Below are 19,363 nucleotides of genomic sequence, written 5' to 3'. Positions count from 1 at the left end.
TTTATGTAGCTCAATATGCTTTAAATTTAGGAATTTTTATTCTTAGATTTAGCTGTTTTTTGGTGCATTGAGTTTTCATCTTAGTTGTTTTTACAGTATGATGGAGGACTGAAGGCAGTTCCTCTTGCCAAAACCAAGAATCCGTCAAAATGTCTAAACTTTCAGGAATTCACCACTGAATCATAGCTATGCCCAGTAGTCGCGTTACACCAACAGCAGCTAAAGCACAAGGCATTATCATGACAGTCAGCTAAGAACCAGGGAGGGATTTAGTCAAAGAGGGTGAATGGAACCAGTGACATGGGAAAGTACAATCTAGAAAACTAAATATGTTTTGCTTTGATTATCTGAGCCATATACATACATATTTGAACCTATTTGAAAATAGAAAAGATTTTGAAGCCAAAAAACCAGATTTTTTTTTTCTTTTTTTGAGACAGAGTCTCGCTCTGTCACCCAGGCTGGAGTGCAGTAACATGATCTCGGCTCACTGCAACCTCTGCCTCCTGGGTTCCAGCGATTCTCGTGCTCAGCCTCTTGAGTAGCTAGGACTACAGGTGTGTGCCACCACACCCAGCTAATTTTTTATATTTTTAGTAGAGACAGGATTTCACCATGTTGGCCAGTCTGGTCACGAACTCCTGACCTCAGGTGATCCATCCGCCTCAGCCTCCCAAAGTGCTGGGATTACAAGCGTGAGCCACCACACCCAGCCTATTTTATTATTATTATTATTATTAAGACAGAGTCTTGCTCTGTCATCAAGGCCGGAGTGCAGTGGCACAATCTTGACTCACTGCAACTTCTGCCTCCTGGGTTCAAGCAATTCTTCTGCCTCAGCCACCCAAATATCTGGGATTACAGGTGCGCACCACCACACCTGGCTAATTTTTGTATTTTTAATAGAGACAGGGTTTCACCATGTTGTCCAGGCTGGTCTCGAACTCCTGACCTCAAGTGATCCACTCGCCTCGGCCTCCCAAAATGCTGGGATTACAGGCACGAGGCACAATGCCTAGCCAAACCAGCTATTTTTAAAATAACTTATGGTTTAATTGAACTGAGCCTGTTGTTTTCAAAATAATAAGTTGTTTAAATCCAACCATTTAAAAATAAGAATTTATATACATAGTCAGGATCTAAGGATATAGTATTGTGTCCATTTCCCATATCAAAGAAAACTGGTGAAGGGCTGGATTTGAAAACAGCCACTTCTCTTTCATCAGATTTCCTCTACAATTCCCTTACTCTCTTTCTCTCTGTCTCCCTCTGTGTGTGTGTGTGTGTGTGTTTCTTTTTGACAGGTTACAACATCAAAGTCAAAAACAGCAAGGATGAAGCAGGAAACAAAAAAAGAGATAGTGGAGTCTCAAAAGAAAATTCTTGTCAATGTTTGCAATTGACTAAAAGGGAAAAATATTGAAGTTCATTCATTATCATAGATCCATGCATTCAGACTAGGAAGATTAGAGGGCTTGCTGCTGCTTGTGAAACTGAGGCATCTCACACAGAAAACTAAGTTATTCTTTGCACAGTCTCCTAATAGCTTGTCATTTTGCAATTAATGTGGAAATATGGCATTGCAAGGTTTATGAAATATATATTTTTTATTGATTCTACGCTTTCAAGTTGAGGTATACATTTTCAATCCAAGAATCAATAATTTATGGAGTTAATTTTTCATTATAACTTTCTTGCAGCTGTTGAATTAGGAATGTTTTGACTCTTAAGCAGGAATGTAAATTGAACATATTCCTGTGTAGGAATTCTAGGGAGTAGTGAATCAGAGAGTTGGGCTGTTATAGAGTTGCCAAATACATTTGTGTATTCAATTTCAATATATTTGGACCTGAATCGCATAGGCACCTTTAAAAGCACAACTCAAACAGCCTTATTTGTTCTAGTAACAAATGATTGGTAGTAATACATGAGCTCCCAAATGAAAACTTGTTAGCAAACTTAGCTGTTAAACTTTTATTTCTAGCAAATACTTCTCAGACAAACTAATTAGCTTGGACCCGGAAGACTAAAGCTTGAAATAAAGTAGTTCAAGCCTAAAAGTAATAAGGCTAAGAATTTTAATCAAAATAGAAGCCCCCATTGGTACTATATATCTTATGGCTGATAACATTCAATGAAGTCTGATTATGTTATCACTAAGACATAAGCCAGAAGGGGCCTTATATATGAGGATGATCGACGCTTCAATGTTTGTTTATATTTATTAGTGCTTAATAGGTACTAGACACCATTCTGTAATAGGTGCTAAAGATTCACCAGCGAACCAAACAGACAAAAATCTCTGCTCTTGTGGACTTCACATTGTAGTGAGAAGAGAAAGCCCATGAACAATAGAAATAATAAATATGTAAATTAGATAGTACGTTAGAAGGTGAGAAGTGCTACAAAAAAAGGACAGGAGATCCTGGGCAACATTGCGAAACCTTGTCTCTACAAAAGATACAAAAATCAGTTGGGTATGGTGGAATGCACCTGTAGTCTCAGCTACTCAGGAGACTGAGGTAGGAGGATCATCTGAGGATGGGTGGCCCAAGTACACCACTGCACTCCAGCCTGGGTGACGGAGTGAGACCCTGTCTCAAAAACAAAAAGCATAGAGGAGACTAAGAGGGATCAGGAGTGGTTCCAATTTTATTTTTTAATTAACTTTATTATTTCATTTTATTTACTCATTTATTTTTGAGACACAGTCTCACTCTGTTGCCCAGGCTGGAGTGCAGTGGTGCGATCTCAGCTCACTGCAAACTTTTCCTCCCAGGTTCAATCGATTCTCCTGCCTCAGCCTGCCAAGTAGCTGGGATTACAGGTGTGCACTACCACAGCCAACTAATTTTTGTATTTTTAGTAGAGACGGGGGTTTCACCATGTTGGCCAGGCTGGTCTTGAACTCCTGGCCTCAAGTGATCCACTCACCTCAGCCTCCTAAAGTGCTGGGATTACAGGCATGAGCCACTGTGCCTGGCATTAGGAGTGGTTCCAATTTTAAATGAGAAAGTCAGGGTGGGCTTTATTTTGAAAGATGATAGTTGAGCTAAGATTTGAAGGAGGACAGATAGTTATGAAGACACTGGGGAGAGAGAGCATGCCAGACATAAAAGCTGGTGCAAAATCCCTGAGGCAGGTGCATGCCTGACGGGTAAAAGAAGCAAGGAGGGGGCCGATGGGCCTGGAACAGAGGATGCAAGTGGGAGAGATAGTAGCAGATGAGGCCAGATGGGTAATGGGATGATATGGTTTGGCTGTGTCCTCACCCAAATCTCATCTTGAATTGTAATTCCCATAATTCCCACGTGTCAAGAGCAGAACAGGTGGAGATGGTTGAATCATGGGGGTGGTTTCTGCCATGCTGTTCTCGTGATGGTGAGTGAGTTCTCACGAGATCTGATGGCTTTATAAGGGGTTTTGCCCTTCACTCGGCACTCACTCCTTCCTGCCGCCCCGTGGGGCGAGGTGTCTGCTTTTCTTTTGCCTTCTGCCGTGATTGTAAGTTTCCTAAGTCCTCCCAAGCCATGTGGAACTGTGAGTCAATTACACCTTTTTCCTTTATAAGTTTTCCTGTCTCAGGTATTTCTTCATAGAAGTGTGAGAATGGACCAATATGTGGGGGAATTGGACCATGTTGGCTATCATAAGGATTTTAGCTTTAATTCTGAGAGGTTTGAGAGCCATTAGATGGTGTTTGTTTGTTTGTTTGTTTTGTTTTGAGACGTAGTTTCACTCTTGTTGCCCAGGCTGGAGTGCAATGGTGCAATCTCAGCTCACCGCAACCTCCACCTCCTTGGTTCAAGCAATTCTCCTGCCTCAGCCTCCTGAGTAGCTGGGATTACAACCATCCACCACCATGCCCGGCTAATTTTGTATTTTTAGTAGAGACAGGGTTTTTCCATATTGGTCAGGCTGGTCTTGAACTCCCGACCTCAGGAGATCCACCCGCCTCGGGCTCCCAAAGTGCTGGGATTATAAGCGTTGAGCCACTGCGCCTGGCCTGTTTTTTTATTATTTCTTTTTGAGAGCAATTATATGGTTTTAAGCTAAGGAAAGACACAGTCTGACTTCTGTTTCAAAGGATTACCCTGGTTGCTATGTTGAAAAAAGACCTTAGGGGCAAGGTGAAAACAGGAAAACCTGTTAGGAATCTATTGTAATAATCCAGGTGAAAGTTGATGGTGGCTCAAACCAGAAAGGTGGTCAGACTCTGGATATATTTTGAAAGTACAGGCAACAAGACTTCCTGATGGATGAGGTTATGTAAGACAGTCAAAGTATTTAAATAAAATATGTGTAATCTTTGAGATAAGGAAGACTATGGATGGTGCAGCATTGGGAGGGGAAATCAGAAGTTCAGTTTTGGACATGTGAAATTTGAGATGTCTATTACTGGAAATATTAAACAGCAATTGGTTATACCAGTTTGGAGTTCAGGGGAAAGGCCAGGGCTGTAGATAGATATTTGGAATTTGTCAGCACATGGATGATATCTAACACTATGAGTTAAGGAGGACACCAAAGTAACAACTATACTCAGAGAAGAAAAGAGGTCCAAGGACTGAGCTTGCGGCACTCCAAGCAAGATTAAAAGGTTGGGTTTTGAGGAAGAACCAATAAGGATGCTGATAAATGACCAGTGAGGTTGGAGGGAAACCATGAGAGCATGATACGGGAAGCCAAGGAAAGAAAGTTTTTCCAGGAGGAGGGAATGATCAGCTGTAACAAGTACTACTGATTGACCAAGTAAAATTAGTATTGACAGCTGTTTGCTGGATTTACCAATGACTTTGACATGAGCAATTTCTGTGGTATGGTGGAAATGAAAAAGTCTGATTGGAATAAATTTGATAAAGAATGGGAAAAAAGGGCATTAGCAACAGAAATTACAGGCAATCCTTTTGAGTTTTTCTGTAAAGAGAGCAGAGAAACAGATTGTTAGCTGGAGTGGGAGAGGAGATGGAGAGATTTTAAGATGACAGAAATAATGGCATATTTATTTGCAATTGAGAATATTCAGTGGAGAGGAAAAAATTGAAGATTGTAAGAGTCAGGAAATAATTGGTGGAGATATATATATATATATATATATATTTTTTTTTTTTTTTTTTTTTTTTGACACAGTTTTGCTCTGTTGCCCAGGCTGGAGTGCAGTGGCATGATCTTGGCTCACTGCAACCTCTGCCTCCCAGGTTCAAGCAATTCTCCTGCCTCAGCCTCCCAAGTAGCTAGGACTACAGGTGTGCACCACCACACCTGGCTAATTTTTTGTATTTTTAGTAGAGATGAGGTTTCGCCATATTGGCCAGGCTGATCTTGATCTCCTGACCTTGTGATTTGCCTGCCTCAGCCTCCCAAAGTGCTGGGATTACAGGCATGAGCCACCGCGACTGGCCGGTGGAGCTATATTCTTGGGTAAGCAAGACGAGATGGGCTCTGTTGTCCATTTGAGGGCTGGCCTTACATAGGATTATACACAGTTCACCTACTATAGTTGGAAAGAAAGCAGAATCTGTGCATATAGATGTTGGTAGATTGGCAGGTGGACATCTGTGGAACTTCACTTCTGGATGCTTTTATTTATCTCATTTAAATAGTATTTAATATTAAATACTAAATACTATTAAAATTAAATCATAAATATTTATGAAATATTAGCTGTAACTATTTCACTTCAGCTGAAAGTGAAGATGAGGAATAAGTTCTGGAGATTTGAAGACAGGAGGAATTGTCTGTCCATTATGGCCATGATAACAAAATACTTTAGACCAGGTAATTAGTAAACAATAGAGGCCGGGCGCGGTGGCTTAACAAACTGCCCAAATGAGGCAGCAAGAGTGCACCTAATTTTAATATCAGTTATACAAAATGCCAAATATACAAAATGGTTATCGCAGGGAAAAATTAACAGCACATCACAAGTGTGCTCCAAAGGATTTTTCCTGGAGCGCCTTTCTTTTTACGGGAATACCTGTTTTACAAAGCAAGGCACATAGTTTTGTATCCTAACCATTAGGCTCAAGGCAAGTAGTGGTCTTTGTCTTTCTACATTTTTATGATTGTGACACTTAATAAATTGCTGAGCTTCAATTAGGTCTGAACATAATGGGGTCCTAAGAAGCAAACACACAGGCCCCTGTATGTCCTTTTGATAGCCACTCATGAAAATCTACCTTTTTCATAATTTGGATAAACTGAAGGCCACTTTGATTTTATGTTGCAAATGATAGCAAACCAAGAATTGAGCCTGAATTTTAGAAAACTGAAAATCAATTCCGGACAGCTCAGTCTAACAAGCAAAAATCTTGGTTTTTTTTGTTTTGTTTGCTTGTTTGTTTGTTTTTGAGGCAGAGTCTTGCCCTGTCACCCAGGCTGGAGTGCAGTGGTGCAATCTCGCTCCCTGCAACCTCCGCCTCCTGGGTTCAAGCGATTCTCCTGCCCCAGCCTCTCGAGTAGCTGGGATTACAGGCATGCGCCTCCATGCCCAGCTAATTTTTGCATTTTTAGTAGAGACAGGGTTTCACCATGTTGGTAGGCTGGTCTTGAACTTCTGACCTCGTGATCCACCCGCCTCGGCCTCCCAAAGTGCTGGGATTACAGGCATGAGCCCCTGCGCCAGGCCTACAAATCTTGTATCTTCTTTTTTTATTTTTTTATTTTTTATTATTATACTTTAGGTTTTAGGGTACATGTGCATAATGTGCAGGTTTGTTACATATGTATCTATGTGCCATGTCGATTTCCTGCACCCATTAACTCGTCATTTAGCATTAGGTATATTGCCTAATGCTGTCCCTCCCCCCTCCCCCAACCCCACAACAGTCCCCAGAGTGTGATGTTCCCCTTCCTGTGTCCATGAGTTCTCATTGTTCAATTCCAGCGAGGTTTGCAGGAAGCCGGAAGTGGCCACTTCCGGCTTCCTGCAAACCTCGCTAGAGAAAGCCAGAAGCGCGGGAAAGATTTGCGAGGTCTGCGGTTGCGCAGAAGCCCAGAGGCTGCAGAACCCCGCCCCAGGCACCCTGGGCACTCTGCCCCGCCGGCGGCGCCTCTCACTGCCCGCGGAATGTTCTGGAAGTTTGGGAAACCCTGAGCAGTCTCTGAGGACCTGGTGAGCAGATGGATTTGCAGCGCTGGGGATGAGGCCGCGGCAGACCTGTCTCTTCACGTTTTTCTTTCTTCGTTCTTCGCCGGCGTAGTGCTCTCTGACCTGCCGAGCTCAGAGCTTTACCTCAGGGCTTTGGCGGGTGAGGGGAGGAGATCCTGCCCACCCTATTTTCCCCTGAGAATCCGGTGTGGAAAGGGCTCCCTCGGGGTTTTCCCTGTCAGAAGTCCGTCACCCACCTGCGAGTGTAAATTTTATTTGCTTCAGGCTTTGTTGGTCACTCCGAAAAGTAGAGAATGGAAGAGACTTTGAAGAACCTTGTAGGCCGGCACCTCACTGGACCCGTGAGGAGACTGAGCAGGGAAAGTGACTTGCTGGAGATGATGGGGCAGTGTTAAACTTAAATTTGCAAACACTCTAGAGCTTGGAAAAAACAAAACAGTAGCAACAAAAGCCCAGAATAAAAGGGCCTTGGAACTGGCAAAGGTTTAAGAGGCTACTGGGCCCAAGCTTTTTGTTTTTATTTTTAATTTAACTTTTATTTTAGGTTCAGGAGTCCGTGTGCAGGTGTGTTACACAGGTTAAACTCGTGTCACGGGGGTTGTCCAGATTCTGTCGTCCCGCAGCTGCCCATGGAGGACTGTCCCTCCTCCATCCTCTGGTCTCCCGGTCCCACCCCCTGCGCCTGCCCTTCCCCTCTGTCCCTGCATGCTCAGCGTTCAGCTCCCGTTTAGAAGCTTTTTGTTTTCAGGTGAGGATGCAGCCCAACCAGAGGTGACGTGATTTGCCCAAAGCCACACAGTCCCCGCTTGGCTGCTGGTCGAGGTGGTTTTCCCCAGAAATGCTAAGAAGGCACTGCCCCAGCCCCAGGTTTCTGATTCATTCCTCACCTTTAACAGGGACTTGGGACACGACTGACCCCAACTCCTTTCTCACTTATTTGTGTACATGATTACTTTACTTCTCTTGGCTTTAGTTAAATTGTTTTTAAAACCTATGTATAAGGGTGTGAAGATTTAAATGAATATTTACATATTACTAGATTTAAATGAATATAGATTACTAACTGATAGACACAAACCTACATATCCACATACATACCAGTAACTACTCCAAAAAGTTCTTGTAACCTTTGCATATATGTATTAATAGCTATGTGGGTATATTAGTAAATGTGTGTGTGTGTGGGGGGGTTATAGAAGTTGAAGCCCTTCTCCCAGCCAACTCACCATTTACTCATTCACAAATCTTTGAGTGTCTACTGAGTGGTGGTGCTGAGTAAGGTAAAACAGAATCAGAATGTGTCCCTGCTCTCATGGAGCTAGCTAACTTGTCATTCATTCATTCATGCAATAAATGAGGAAATTAGAGAGCAGCTGGTTTCAACTCAGCAGGAAGAACTTTCTAATTATTAAAGTTGTTGAAAAGTAGAATGAAATCACCTTGGGAGATATTAACTTACCATCACTGAAAGTGACTTTCTCTTTCTTTTGCTTTCTTTTTTTTTTTTTTAGACAGAGTCTTGCTCTTTCACCCACGCTGGAGTGCAGGGGTGGGATCTCAGGTCACTGCAACCTCCACCTCCTGGGTGTGCAGCCACACCCAAGGAATGGGGAGTTATATTCCCCACTCCCACTGTTTAATATTTTTAGAGACAGGGTCTTGCTATGTTGCCCAGGCTGGAGTACAGTGGTTATTCACAGGTGCAAACATAATGCACTGCAGCCTAAAACTCTTGGCCTTAAGCAATCCTCCTGCTTCAGTCTCCCGAGTAGCTTGAATTATAGGTGCTTGCCACTGTGCCCAGCTCTATGCTCCTGGTCTTAAGGTTGGAGTATACATAAATTATTTGGAATTATTCTGCACAGATTTGTCTCTTCTCCATTTATTGGTTTGTTCAAACCTTTATATCAGTATAGACTCATGGATATTCATTTTATACTTTGGATTATAATGCTATTTTATTTTGCTCAAATTGTTCCAGCTTTAGCCATTGGGAGCTCTTTCAGTTGGTTCCTCTGCTCTTATGACATGCCCCATCAATGCCATCTGTGTTGGGGTTTTTTGTTTGTTTTTGTTTTTAAGTACTTTCTTACTTTTTGGCACTATAAAATTCTCTGGACTCATCTTGTATGTTTCCTGTCCCAGTCCTACAATCAGCCATTTCTCCAAGGAGCCCTGGTTCCTTTTTTGGAGAATGCTATTTAGAAACCAAAATCTGGGTGCTAGGTGTACTTGTTGCTAGCACCCAGGTGCTAGGGTGTCATTTGTTTTGGGCCCTTTCAGCTAACAGAGTAAAGAAATAGATGTGTGTGTACTAATCTGGGTATATACACATACAGTCATGCATTGCTTAATGATGGGGATGTGTTCTGAGAAATGCATCATTAGGTGATTTTGTCATTGTGAGAACATCATGGAGTGTAATTACACAAACTTAGATGGTGTAGCCTACTAGACATCTAGGCTATATGGTATAGCCTATTGCTCCTGGGCTACAAGTCTGTATAGCATGTTAATGCACTGAATACTGTAGGCAACCTGCGTATCTAAACATATTTAAATGTAAAAAAAGTAAAAATACAGTATTATCATCTTGTGGCACCACCAGTCATATATGAAGTCCATTGTTGACTGAACAGTCAATATGCAATGCATGACTGTATCTATAAAATATTTCTGTGTGTATTCATCTGTATATATATATTAACAATGAGTTCATACTGTGACCACCAATTCTAACAATGGACCATTCTAGCCTTGAGAGGTAGGATTAAAAAGAAACCTTAAACAAAAGCATGAAGAATGAAGTTTTTTAAAATGCTGTTGTGAGCATTCTTGTATAAGTCTCTTAGTACAGATCACATGCATTTCTGTTGTGTATACATTTAGGAGTGGAGTTGCTGAGTTACAGGTTACGAGTATCTTCAACTTTAGTAGATAATGCCTGCCAAGAACTGTGAAAAGTCTTATCCTACTTGCAAGCTAATAAGCTAGCCTGTTACTGTTTTATAGATGCTTGCAGAATATATGAGATGCCTCAGACAGATACAAAGGATATTTTTAATTCATGGAAAAAGCAGGAATTAAATCATGGCTTGGGTAAAGAAAATGTACATATACATCATGGAATACTGTGCAGCCATAAAAAGAAAGAAATCATGTCCATTACAGCAACACAGATGCAGCTAGAGGCCATTATCCTAAGTGAATTAGTGCATGAACAGAAAACCAAATACCACATGCTCTCACTTATAAGTGGGAGCTAACCATTGAGTACATATGGACATAAAGATACGAACAATAGACAATGGAAACTACTAGAGGGGAGAGGGAGGAAGGAGGATAAGGGCTGAAAAACTACCTTTTGGGTACTGTGCTCACTACCTGGGTGACAGGATCATTTGTACCCCAAACCTCAACATCACACAATATACCCATGAAACAAACCTGTACATGTACCCCCTGAATCTAAAATAAAAGTTGAAATTTAAAAAGAAATTTTACCACTGAAACAACATGCTGTAAGAGCAAAGGTGGTATTTTTCTAGATTTGTAAGCAGTGCAGATTATTTTATCTAAAAGTTGAAGATACGTTTCCTTTTGGAAAATAATTGGGATGTGGTAACTTCTGGGACTTTTTCAGTGAATATCAAAGTGTTTCAAAGAGGTTGTTTTTCACTGTGCATAACAAGGGATTAGTTTTGCTTTCTTTGCTTGATTTCAACTGCCTGACATTAATTTTAGTTTCCATAGCAGCAATAGTAAGCAATTGGCATTGGAGTAGCCAGATTTGCTGCAGATATCAGAATCTCACCATAGGAAATATTTTAAGTAGCCCTGGTGTTGGACTCCTGTACTTCTCTTCTGACACAACAGAATTTGCCAATTTTAAAATGACACACTTATCATTATTGAACATTTTCGGAGCTATTTAAAAACCTGTAAGATGGCTGGGCATGGTGACTCACACCTGTAATCCCAGCACTTTGGGAGCCTAAGGTGGGCAGATCACCTGAGGTCATGGTGAAACCCCATCTTTATTAATAATACAAAAAAATCAGCCAGGCATGGTGGTGCACACCTGTGGTCCCAGCTACTCAGGAGGCTGAGGCACGAGAACCGCTTGAACCTGGGTGGTGGAAGCTGCAGTGAGCCAAGATCATGCCACTGCACTCCAGCCATAGTGACAGAGTGAGATTCCAGCTCAAAAAATAAAACCAGTATGAGTCAGGCATGTGTGTGTGTGTGTGTCTATATTGTATAATTTATGTGCAGTATAACATGCACGAATATATAACATGCATGATATAACATATATAACATGCATGTATATATAACATATGTATGTATAACATATGTATGCTGTGATGTTTTGACACATGTATACACCTGTGAAACAATTACTACAATCAATATAGTGAATATACCCATCCCAAAGGTTTCCTCCTGCCCTTCTGTAATCCCACTTTTTTTTTCCATTATCCCTTCGGTTTTTTTTTGGTCACTGTAGTTTGTTTCTTTTTTTTTTCTTTTTTTTTTGAGACAGAGTCTCACTCTGTCGCCCAGGCTAGAGTGCAGTGGCGCGATCTCGGCTCACTGCAAGCTCTGCCTCCCAGGTTCATGCCATTCTCCCGCCTCAGCCTCCCGAGTAGCTGGGACTACAGGCGCCCGCCACCACGCCTGGCTAATTTTTTGTATTTTTAGTAGAGACGGGGTTTCACCATGTTAGTCAGGATGGTCTCGATCTCCTGACCTCGTGATCCGCCCACCTTGGCCTCCCAAAATGCTGGGATTACAGGTGTGAGCCACCGCGCCCAGCCTATAGTTTGTATTTCTTATATGAAAGAAACTATACAATATGTGCTGTGCTTTTGGGGGTGGGGGTTGGCATCTTTCCTTCGTAATTTTTTAGAGTGACTCAGGTTGTTGTGTGTATCAATAGTTCATTCCTTTTTGTTGCTGAGTAATATGCCATTGTATGACTATATTACAATGTCCATTCACCTGTTAGGGGGCATTTGGGTTGTTTCTAGTTTTTGGTTACTACAAATAAATCATTCATGTGTAAATCCTTGTATAGATGTATGCTTTCTATTTTCTTTGGTAAATTATCTAGGAGTAAAATGGCTGGATATCATGGTAAGTATATGATTACCTTTTTAAGAAAATGTCAAACTATTTTCCAAGTGTTTGTACCATATACTTTCCAATTAGTACTGTATGAGAGTTCTAGTTCCTCACATCCTCACCAACACTTGATACTGTTAGTTTGTTAAATTTTAGCCATTATAATAGGTATGTAGTGGTATCTTGTAGCTTTAATTTGCATTTCCCTAATGTTGACTGTCTTTTTTTGTCCTTATTTGCCACTTATATATCTTCTTTGGTAAATAACCTGCTTAAATCTTTTGACTATTTTTTAATTGGGTTGTTTGGTTTTTTACTATTGAGCCTTGAGTGTCTTGTTTTTGTTTTTGTTTTGTTTTGTTTTGTTTTTTTTGAGAAAGTCTTGCTCTGTTGCCCAGGCTGGAGTGCAGTGGCATGATCTCAGCTCACTGCAACCTCTGCCTTCTGGGCTCAAGCGATTCTCGTGCTTTAGCCTTCTGAGTAGCTGTGACTACAGGTATGCACCACCACACCCGGCCAATTTTTGTATTTTTAGTAGAGATGGGTTTTCACCATGTTGGCCAGGATGGTCTCGAACTCCTAGCCTCAAGTGATCTGCACGCCTCAGCCTCCCAAAGTGCTGGGATTACAGGCGTGAGCCACCATGCCCAGCCCAAGCCTTAAGGGTCTTTAAAAATATTTTTGGGATACAAGTCATTTACCAGATATTTGCTTTGAAGATATTTTCTTCCAGTCTCTAGCTTGTCTTTTTATTCCCCTTAAGAGTGTCTTTTTAAACATTTTTATAAATGTAGGTGTTACTAATGCAGTTTGTTGTTGTTGTTGTTTTGAGATGGAGTCTTGCTCTGTTGCCCAGGCTGGAGTGCAGTGGTGTGAACTCGGCTCACTGCAAGCTCCTCCTCCCAGGTTCACACCATTCTCCTGCCTCAGCCTCCCGAGTAGGTGGGACTACAGGCACCCACCACCACACCCGGCTAATTTTTTGTAATTTTAGTGGAGATGGGGTTTCACTGTTAGCCAGGATGTCTTGATCTCCTGACCTCATGATCTGCTTGCCTTGGCCTCCCAAAGTGCTGGGATTACAGGCATGAGCCACCGTGCTCGGCCAGAGAGAAGTTTTTAACTTAGATGAAGTCCAATTTATCAATTTTTCTTTTATGGATTGTGTTTTTGGTGTCATACTAAAAATTATTTACCTAACTCAGGGTCACAATTATTATGTCCTATTTTCCTCTAGAAGACTTACAGTTTTATGTTTTACATGTAGGCCTGTGAGTCATTGTGAGTTAAGTTTTGGGTATGGTGTATGGAATGGATCCGAGTTCATTTTCTAAAACATATTGATATTGAATTGTTCCAACACCATTTGTTGTAAAGACAGTCTAGCTCAATGTTTATCAATGTTGTTGATCTTTTCAAAGAGCTGTTTATTTTCTTTATTCTTTCTATTTTTATTCCATTGATTTCTACTTTAATCTTTATTCCTTTTTTTCCCACTGCTTTGGTTTTAATTTGTTCTTTTTTTTCTTTTGAGACGGAGTCTTGCTCTGTCACCAGGCTGGCAATCTCGGCTCACTGCAATCTCTGCTTCCTGAGTTCAAGCGATTCTCCTGCCTCAGCCTCTGGAGTAGCTGGGGCTACAGGCGCGTACCACCACGCCCAGCTGATTTTTGTATTTTTAGTGGAGACGGGGTTTCACCATGTTGGCTAGGATGGTCTTGATCTCTTGACCCCATGATCTGCCCGCCTCGGCCTCCCAAAACTCTGGGATTACAGGCATGAGCCACCATGCCCGGCCTGTTCCTCTTTTAATATAAGATGGAATTAGGTATTAATTTGACATCATTCTTCTTTTCCGGTTTAGCCTCTTTTTTTTTTTTTTTCTTGAGACAGGGTCTCACTCTGTTGCCAGTCTAGCTAGTGTGCAGTGGAGCAGTCACCTCAACCTCCCCAGGCTCAGGTGATCCTCCCTCCTCAGCCTCCCAAGTAGCTGGGACTAGAGTTGTGTGCCACCATACCCAGCTAATTTTTGTATTTTTTGTAGAGATGGGGTTTTGCCCTGTTGCCCAGGCTGGGCACAAACTCCTGGGCTCCAGCAGTACACTGGCCTTGGCTCCCCAAAGTGTTGGGATTACAGGCGTGAGCCACTGCACGTGGCCTAATTTAGTCTTTTAAAGCTGTATGTTTCCCTCTAAGTACTCCTTTAGCTACATTTCATAAATTTTTGTTTTATGTTTGTTTTCACTCATTTCAAAATATTGCCTAACATCCATTATGATTTATTCTTTGATCTATGGGTACTTAGAAGTGTGTGTTTGATTTCTAAGTATTTGTGGCTTTCCCTCAAATTTTTTATTTATATTGATTTTTAATTTAATTCTATTGTGGTTTGTATGACTTTTGTTTCATGTATTTTGGAGCTCTGTTAGATGAATGTATAATATATAAGGAATGTATATATCGGGATATACATTGTTATATATTCCTGATATATTGACCTTTTTATCATTATAATACATCCCTCTTTGTCTCAGTTGATATTTATCTTAAAGTCTATTTTGTTTTTTTATCAGTATAGCCACTCCAGCTCTCTTATGGTTACTGTTTGCATGATATATCTTTTTCCATTCTTTTACTTTCAACCTATTTGTATCCTTGAATCTAAAGACAACATATAGTTGGATTTTGGTTTGACTGTAAAATCTTATCCATTCACATTTTAATGTAATTACTCAGTATTGCTGACTGCTATTTAAAAATTTTTTAAATTGAGATATAAGTCACGTGACATTAAATACATTTTAAAATGTGCAAGTCAGTGATTTTTAGTATATCCACTATGAGGTACAACCATCACCACTATTAAGTCTGCCGTTTTGCTATTTAGTTTCTAGATGTCTCATGTCTTTTTTGTTCCTCTGTTCCTTCTTTACTACCTCTTTTGTGTTATATGAATATTTTGTAGTATACCAGTTTGATTCCTCTGACTTCTAAATTTTTTTTGTTATTTTCTTAGTGCTTTCTCTGGATACTATAATATGCATCTTAATTATTTCAGATTAACACTAATTTAATTCTGGAAAAATAGAGAAACTTTGCACCAATATAGCTCCATTTCCTCCCGATATACTCACATGCATATGTGCACGCATGCACACACACACACGTACACACACACACTTGACCCAATAATATAATTACTGCCTTATATATTAATCTTTTAGAGAAATTAAGAGAACTGAGGAAAATACATAATTATTTAGTCTTACATTTATGCATCTATTTACCACTTACGGTTCTCTTCATTCTTAACGTGGATGCAAGTTAACATATGGTAGCAACTTTCTTTTGGTTAATGGTTGTGTGGTATATGTTTTCCCAATTCTTTTCTTTCACTACTTAAAAGTTACTATTCAGTTGCCTCCTAGCTACCATGTTTCTATTGAGAAGTCACTTTCCAGTTTATTGTTTCCCTTTAAAAATAATACACCTTTTAGGCCGGGCGTGGTGGTTCACACCTGTAATCCCAGCACCTTGGGAGGCCGAGGCAGGTGGATCACGAGGTCAGGAGTTCGAGACCAGCCTGACCAACATAGTGAAACCCCATCTCTACTAAAAATACAAAAATTAGCTGGGTGTGGTGGCACTTGCCTGTGATCCCAGCTACTCGGGAGGCTGAGGCAGAAGAACTGCTTGAACCTGGGAGGCAGAGGTTGAAGTGAGCCAAGATCGTGCCACTGCACTCCAGCCTGGGCGACAGAGTGAGACTCTGTCTCAAAAAAAAAAAAAAAAAAAAAAAAAATACACGTTTTTTTCACTGGCTCCTTTGAATATATATATATATATATATTTTGGCTTTTGGTTTTACTTCGTTAATCTGTTGCTTAGTTTAATCTGTTCAGATTTATTATTGCTCTTGAACCTACAACTTGATGTCTTTAGTCAATTTTGGAAAATTGACTTGGTCACTCTATTTTTATGTATTGGTCCTGCTCCATTCTCTTTTCTCTTTCTCAGACTTCAGTTATCTCTCTGTTAGACCATTTCACAAGCCTAATAATGCCTTGTATGTGTATTATGCTTTTCTCTGTGTTCTTTATCCTTTTGCTTAACCTACCTCAGTCTGGATGTTCTTCCTCTGACCTACATTCCACACCTGTGTTTAATCTGCTCTTTAACCTATCCATTGAATTGTTTCCAATTTTGGTAGTTTTTCATTTCCAGAATTTCCATTTTATTTACTTTTACAGTTTCAAATTTTCTGCCAAAATGCTCCAATTTTCATATACTGCTTTGAACAAATTAATCAGTTATAGTATGGATATGACAATGCCAGTATTTCAGTCTCCCCTTGGTCTCTTCTTTACAGTCAGCTTTTTCCCCTTGGTTTTCAGTCTGTTCTTAACTCTTTGTATGCCTGGATATTTTTTTATTGTGTGCTGGATGTTATGATTGCAAAATTATAACACTAATTTGTAACCTGAGGCTCTGGATGATATCTTCCTCCATAGGGGATTTACTTTTGCTTCTGGCGGACAGTTTTTCTAGATACAGCTGTGACTCTCCAGATTGATAGATTGAAAGGACAGAAACAACTGGTTCAGGAGCCCTTGCCAGCCTCTAGAGAAATCCCAGAACACTCAGCCCTGACACATTAATACCCTGCACAGATCGGAGACTGCTGGCCACGCAGACTCACCAAGCCACAGACTTGTCTTCTGCAAGCATGTTCTTACCTCAGCCACGAAGTGACCAAGCCACATGTACTAAGGGTTGAAATCAAAGATATGTACAGGGTATTAAATACCAAGGGTCAAAATCAGCAACAAGTCAAAATCAGCAATAAGTTCTATGATCCAGTGCTGATATCAGATACTAGCTTCAAGGACAATTTCTTTTCGAAGGCTTATTTCAGATTCATGAGGCTAGCATGAGATGTATGCATTTGCCAGGGACAAATTTGTACTTCTGAATTAACCCATGCGGCAAAAGCTATGCATCTGATCACAGTCTATTTAGAAGCATTTGTGGTGAACAGTGGAGGGGCCCAACTTGTCATACTCCTGCTTGCTAATGCACATCTGCTGGAAGGTGGACAGTGAGGCCAGGATGGAGCCGCCGATCCACACCGAGTACTTTCGCTCTTGGGGTGCAATGATCTTGATCTTCATGGTGCTAGGTGCCAGGGCAGTAATTGCTTTCTGCATCCTGTTGGCGATGTCTGGGTACATGGTGGTGCTGCTGGACAGCACTGTGTTGGCGTAGAGGTCTTTGAAGATGTCCACATCACACTTCATGATGCAGTTGAAGGTGGTCTCGTGGGTGCCACAGGATTCCATGCCCAGGAAGGAAGGCTGGAACAGCACCTCCGGACACCAGAACCGCTCATTGCCGATGGTGATGACCTGGCCGTCAGGCAGCTTGTAGCTCTTCTCCAGCTTTTTGTCATCAGCTGTAGCTGTTCTTTGTACCATCTTCTTTCTGTGAGCTGTACCCTTGCCCTCATTCTGGACCTGATCCGGAAGTTGGCTAACTTTTCTTGATTTGTGCTGTTGGTTAATCTGAATCAGAGAAGGTCCTCCAACTCCAGTGTGCAGCAAGAACAAGATGGCTGCCCAGGAAGATTTCTTAAATAAGAAACAAAACCTACTAACCATAAATGAAAAGATTGATAAATTTAACTACATTGGAAATAATAATTTGTGTGTATCAAGAATTACCCTAAAGAAGTTGGGGGGGTGGGTGGCACAGAAGACAAGTCACAAACAGGTAGAAAATACATAGCCAACAAAGGACTGATGTCTATAATATATAAAGAAATCCTACAAATGTATAAGAAAAAGAAAAAACTAATAGGAAAATGGGCAAAAGACATAAGTGGAAACATGACTTTAGGGTTTTCAGTCTCAATGAAATTAGAAAAGTAGCAAATTTAGAGCACAGCGAGATTCCATTTCATGCTATTAAGTTTATGGCAATTTTCTTTCTTCTCACCTCATACGTATATTATAAACTTTAGCACGCCAAATTAAATGCAATTTTATTTTACTGTATAACTGGTTGCCACTGTATGGGGCATTGTTGTTGTTGTTCTGCAGAATACTCTTCCTTCTCTTAGTGCAGTGGTTCTTAAAGTGTGGTCCCCAGACCAGCATCATCAGCATCACCTGTGTACCTCTTAGAACTGCAGCTATTGGCCAAGTGCAGTGGCTCATGCTTGTAATCCTAACACTTTAGGAGGTTGAGGTGGGAGGGTGGCTTGAAGCCAGAAGTTCAAGACTGGCTTGGCCAACATAGGGAGACCGCCCCCCCCACCCCCATCTCCACAACAAGTTAAAAAAAAAAATTGGCCAGCGCGATGGCTCATGCCTGTAATCCCAGCACTTTGGGAGGCTGAGGCGGGCGGATCCCAAGGTCAGGAGATTGAGACCATCCTGGCTAACACAGTGAAACCCCGTCTCCACTAAAAATACAAAAAAAGATTAGCTAGGTGTGGTGGAGGGCGCCTGTGGTTCCAGCTACTCGGGAGGCTGAGGCAGGAGAATGGCATGAACCTGGGAGGCAGAGCTTGCAGTGAGCCGAGGTTGCGCCACTGCACTCCAGCCTGGGCGACAGAGCAAGATTCCGTCTCAAAAAAAAAAAAAAAAAAAAAAAATTAGCCAGGCATGGTGGTGCGTACCTGTAGTCCTAGCTACTTGGGAAGCTGAGGCAGGAGGATTGCTTGAGCCTAGGAGTTTGAGACTAGGATTGCACCCCTGTACTCCAGCCTGTGGGTGAAAGAGTGAGACCCTCTTTAAAAAAAAATGCAAATATTCAGGTCTCACCTCACATATTCCCTATGTGAGATATAGTATTTCCCTCCATAGTAGAAGGCAGGTTTGCTTACAAAAGATTCAGGTTTCCTAAGCTCTGGGTTTCTTTCCTATAATGCAACCCACAGTGTGTGTGCAGATGTCACCTGGCCTTTGTCCCATCACCCTGTAGGAATTGGGCTTGAGGAACTAGTGTAAGAAAATAATGATACTGTGGCTATACTGCTATTGCTCTGAGTGAAAGACTGTCCTTTGTCTCTGAGTCTGTCTTTTATCTGTATAAGTGAAACTCTGGCAGGCTAACTTTTTAGCT

At 41.2% G+C, this 19,363-nt stretch overlaps 1 protein-coding gene across 1 annotated transcript; it reads right to left on the bottom strand.

The window, feature by feature from the left end:
* Window positions 1-17,253: 17,253 nt before the first annotated feature.
* Window positions 17,254-17,712, bottom strand: LOC115837579 (actin, alpha skeletal muscle-like). Its single transcript, XM_030823653.1, has one exon. It carries the CDS (start codon window positions 17,710-17,712, stop codon window positions 17,254-17,256), a length of 459 nt encoding a protein of 152 aa, XP_030679513.1.
* Between the last annotated feature and the right edge of the window lie 1,651 nt (window positions 17,713-19,363).

This window comes from Nomascus leucogenys, chromosome 12 (assembly GCF_006542625.1).
Source record: "Nomascus leucogenys isolate Asia chromosome 12, Asia_NLE_v1, whole genome shotgun sequence".
NCBI classification, from domain to species: Eukaryota; Metazoa; Chordata; class Mammalia; order Primates; family Hylobatidae; genus Nomascus; species Nomascus leucogenys.
The sequence above is the reverse complement of the archived record's forward strand: the minus strand, read 5'-3'. Positions and strand labels throughout refer to the sequence as shown.

Bases quoted from the DNA above. Each gene is read 5' to 3' on its own strand.
- LOC115837579 (XM_030823653.1), bottom strand. From the start codon at position 17,712: ATGGTACAAAGAACAGCTACAGCTGATGACAAAAAGCTGGAGAAGAGC.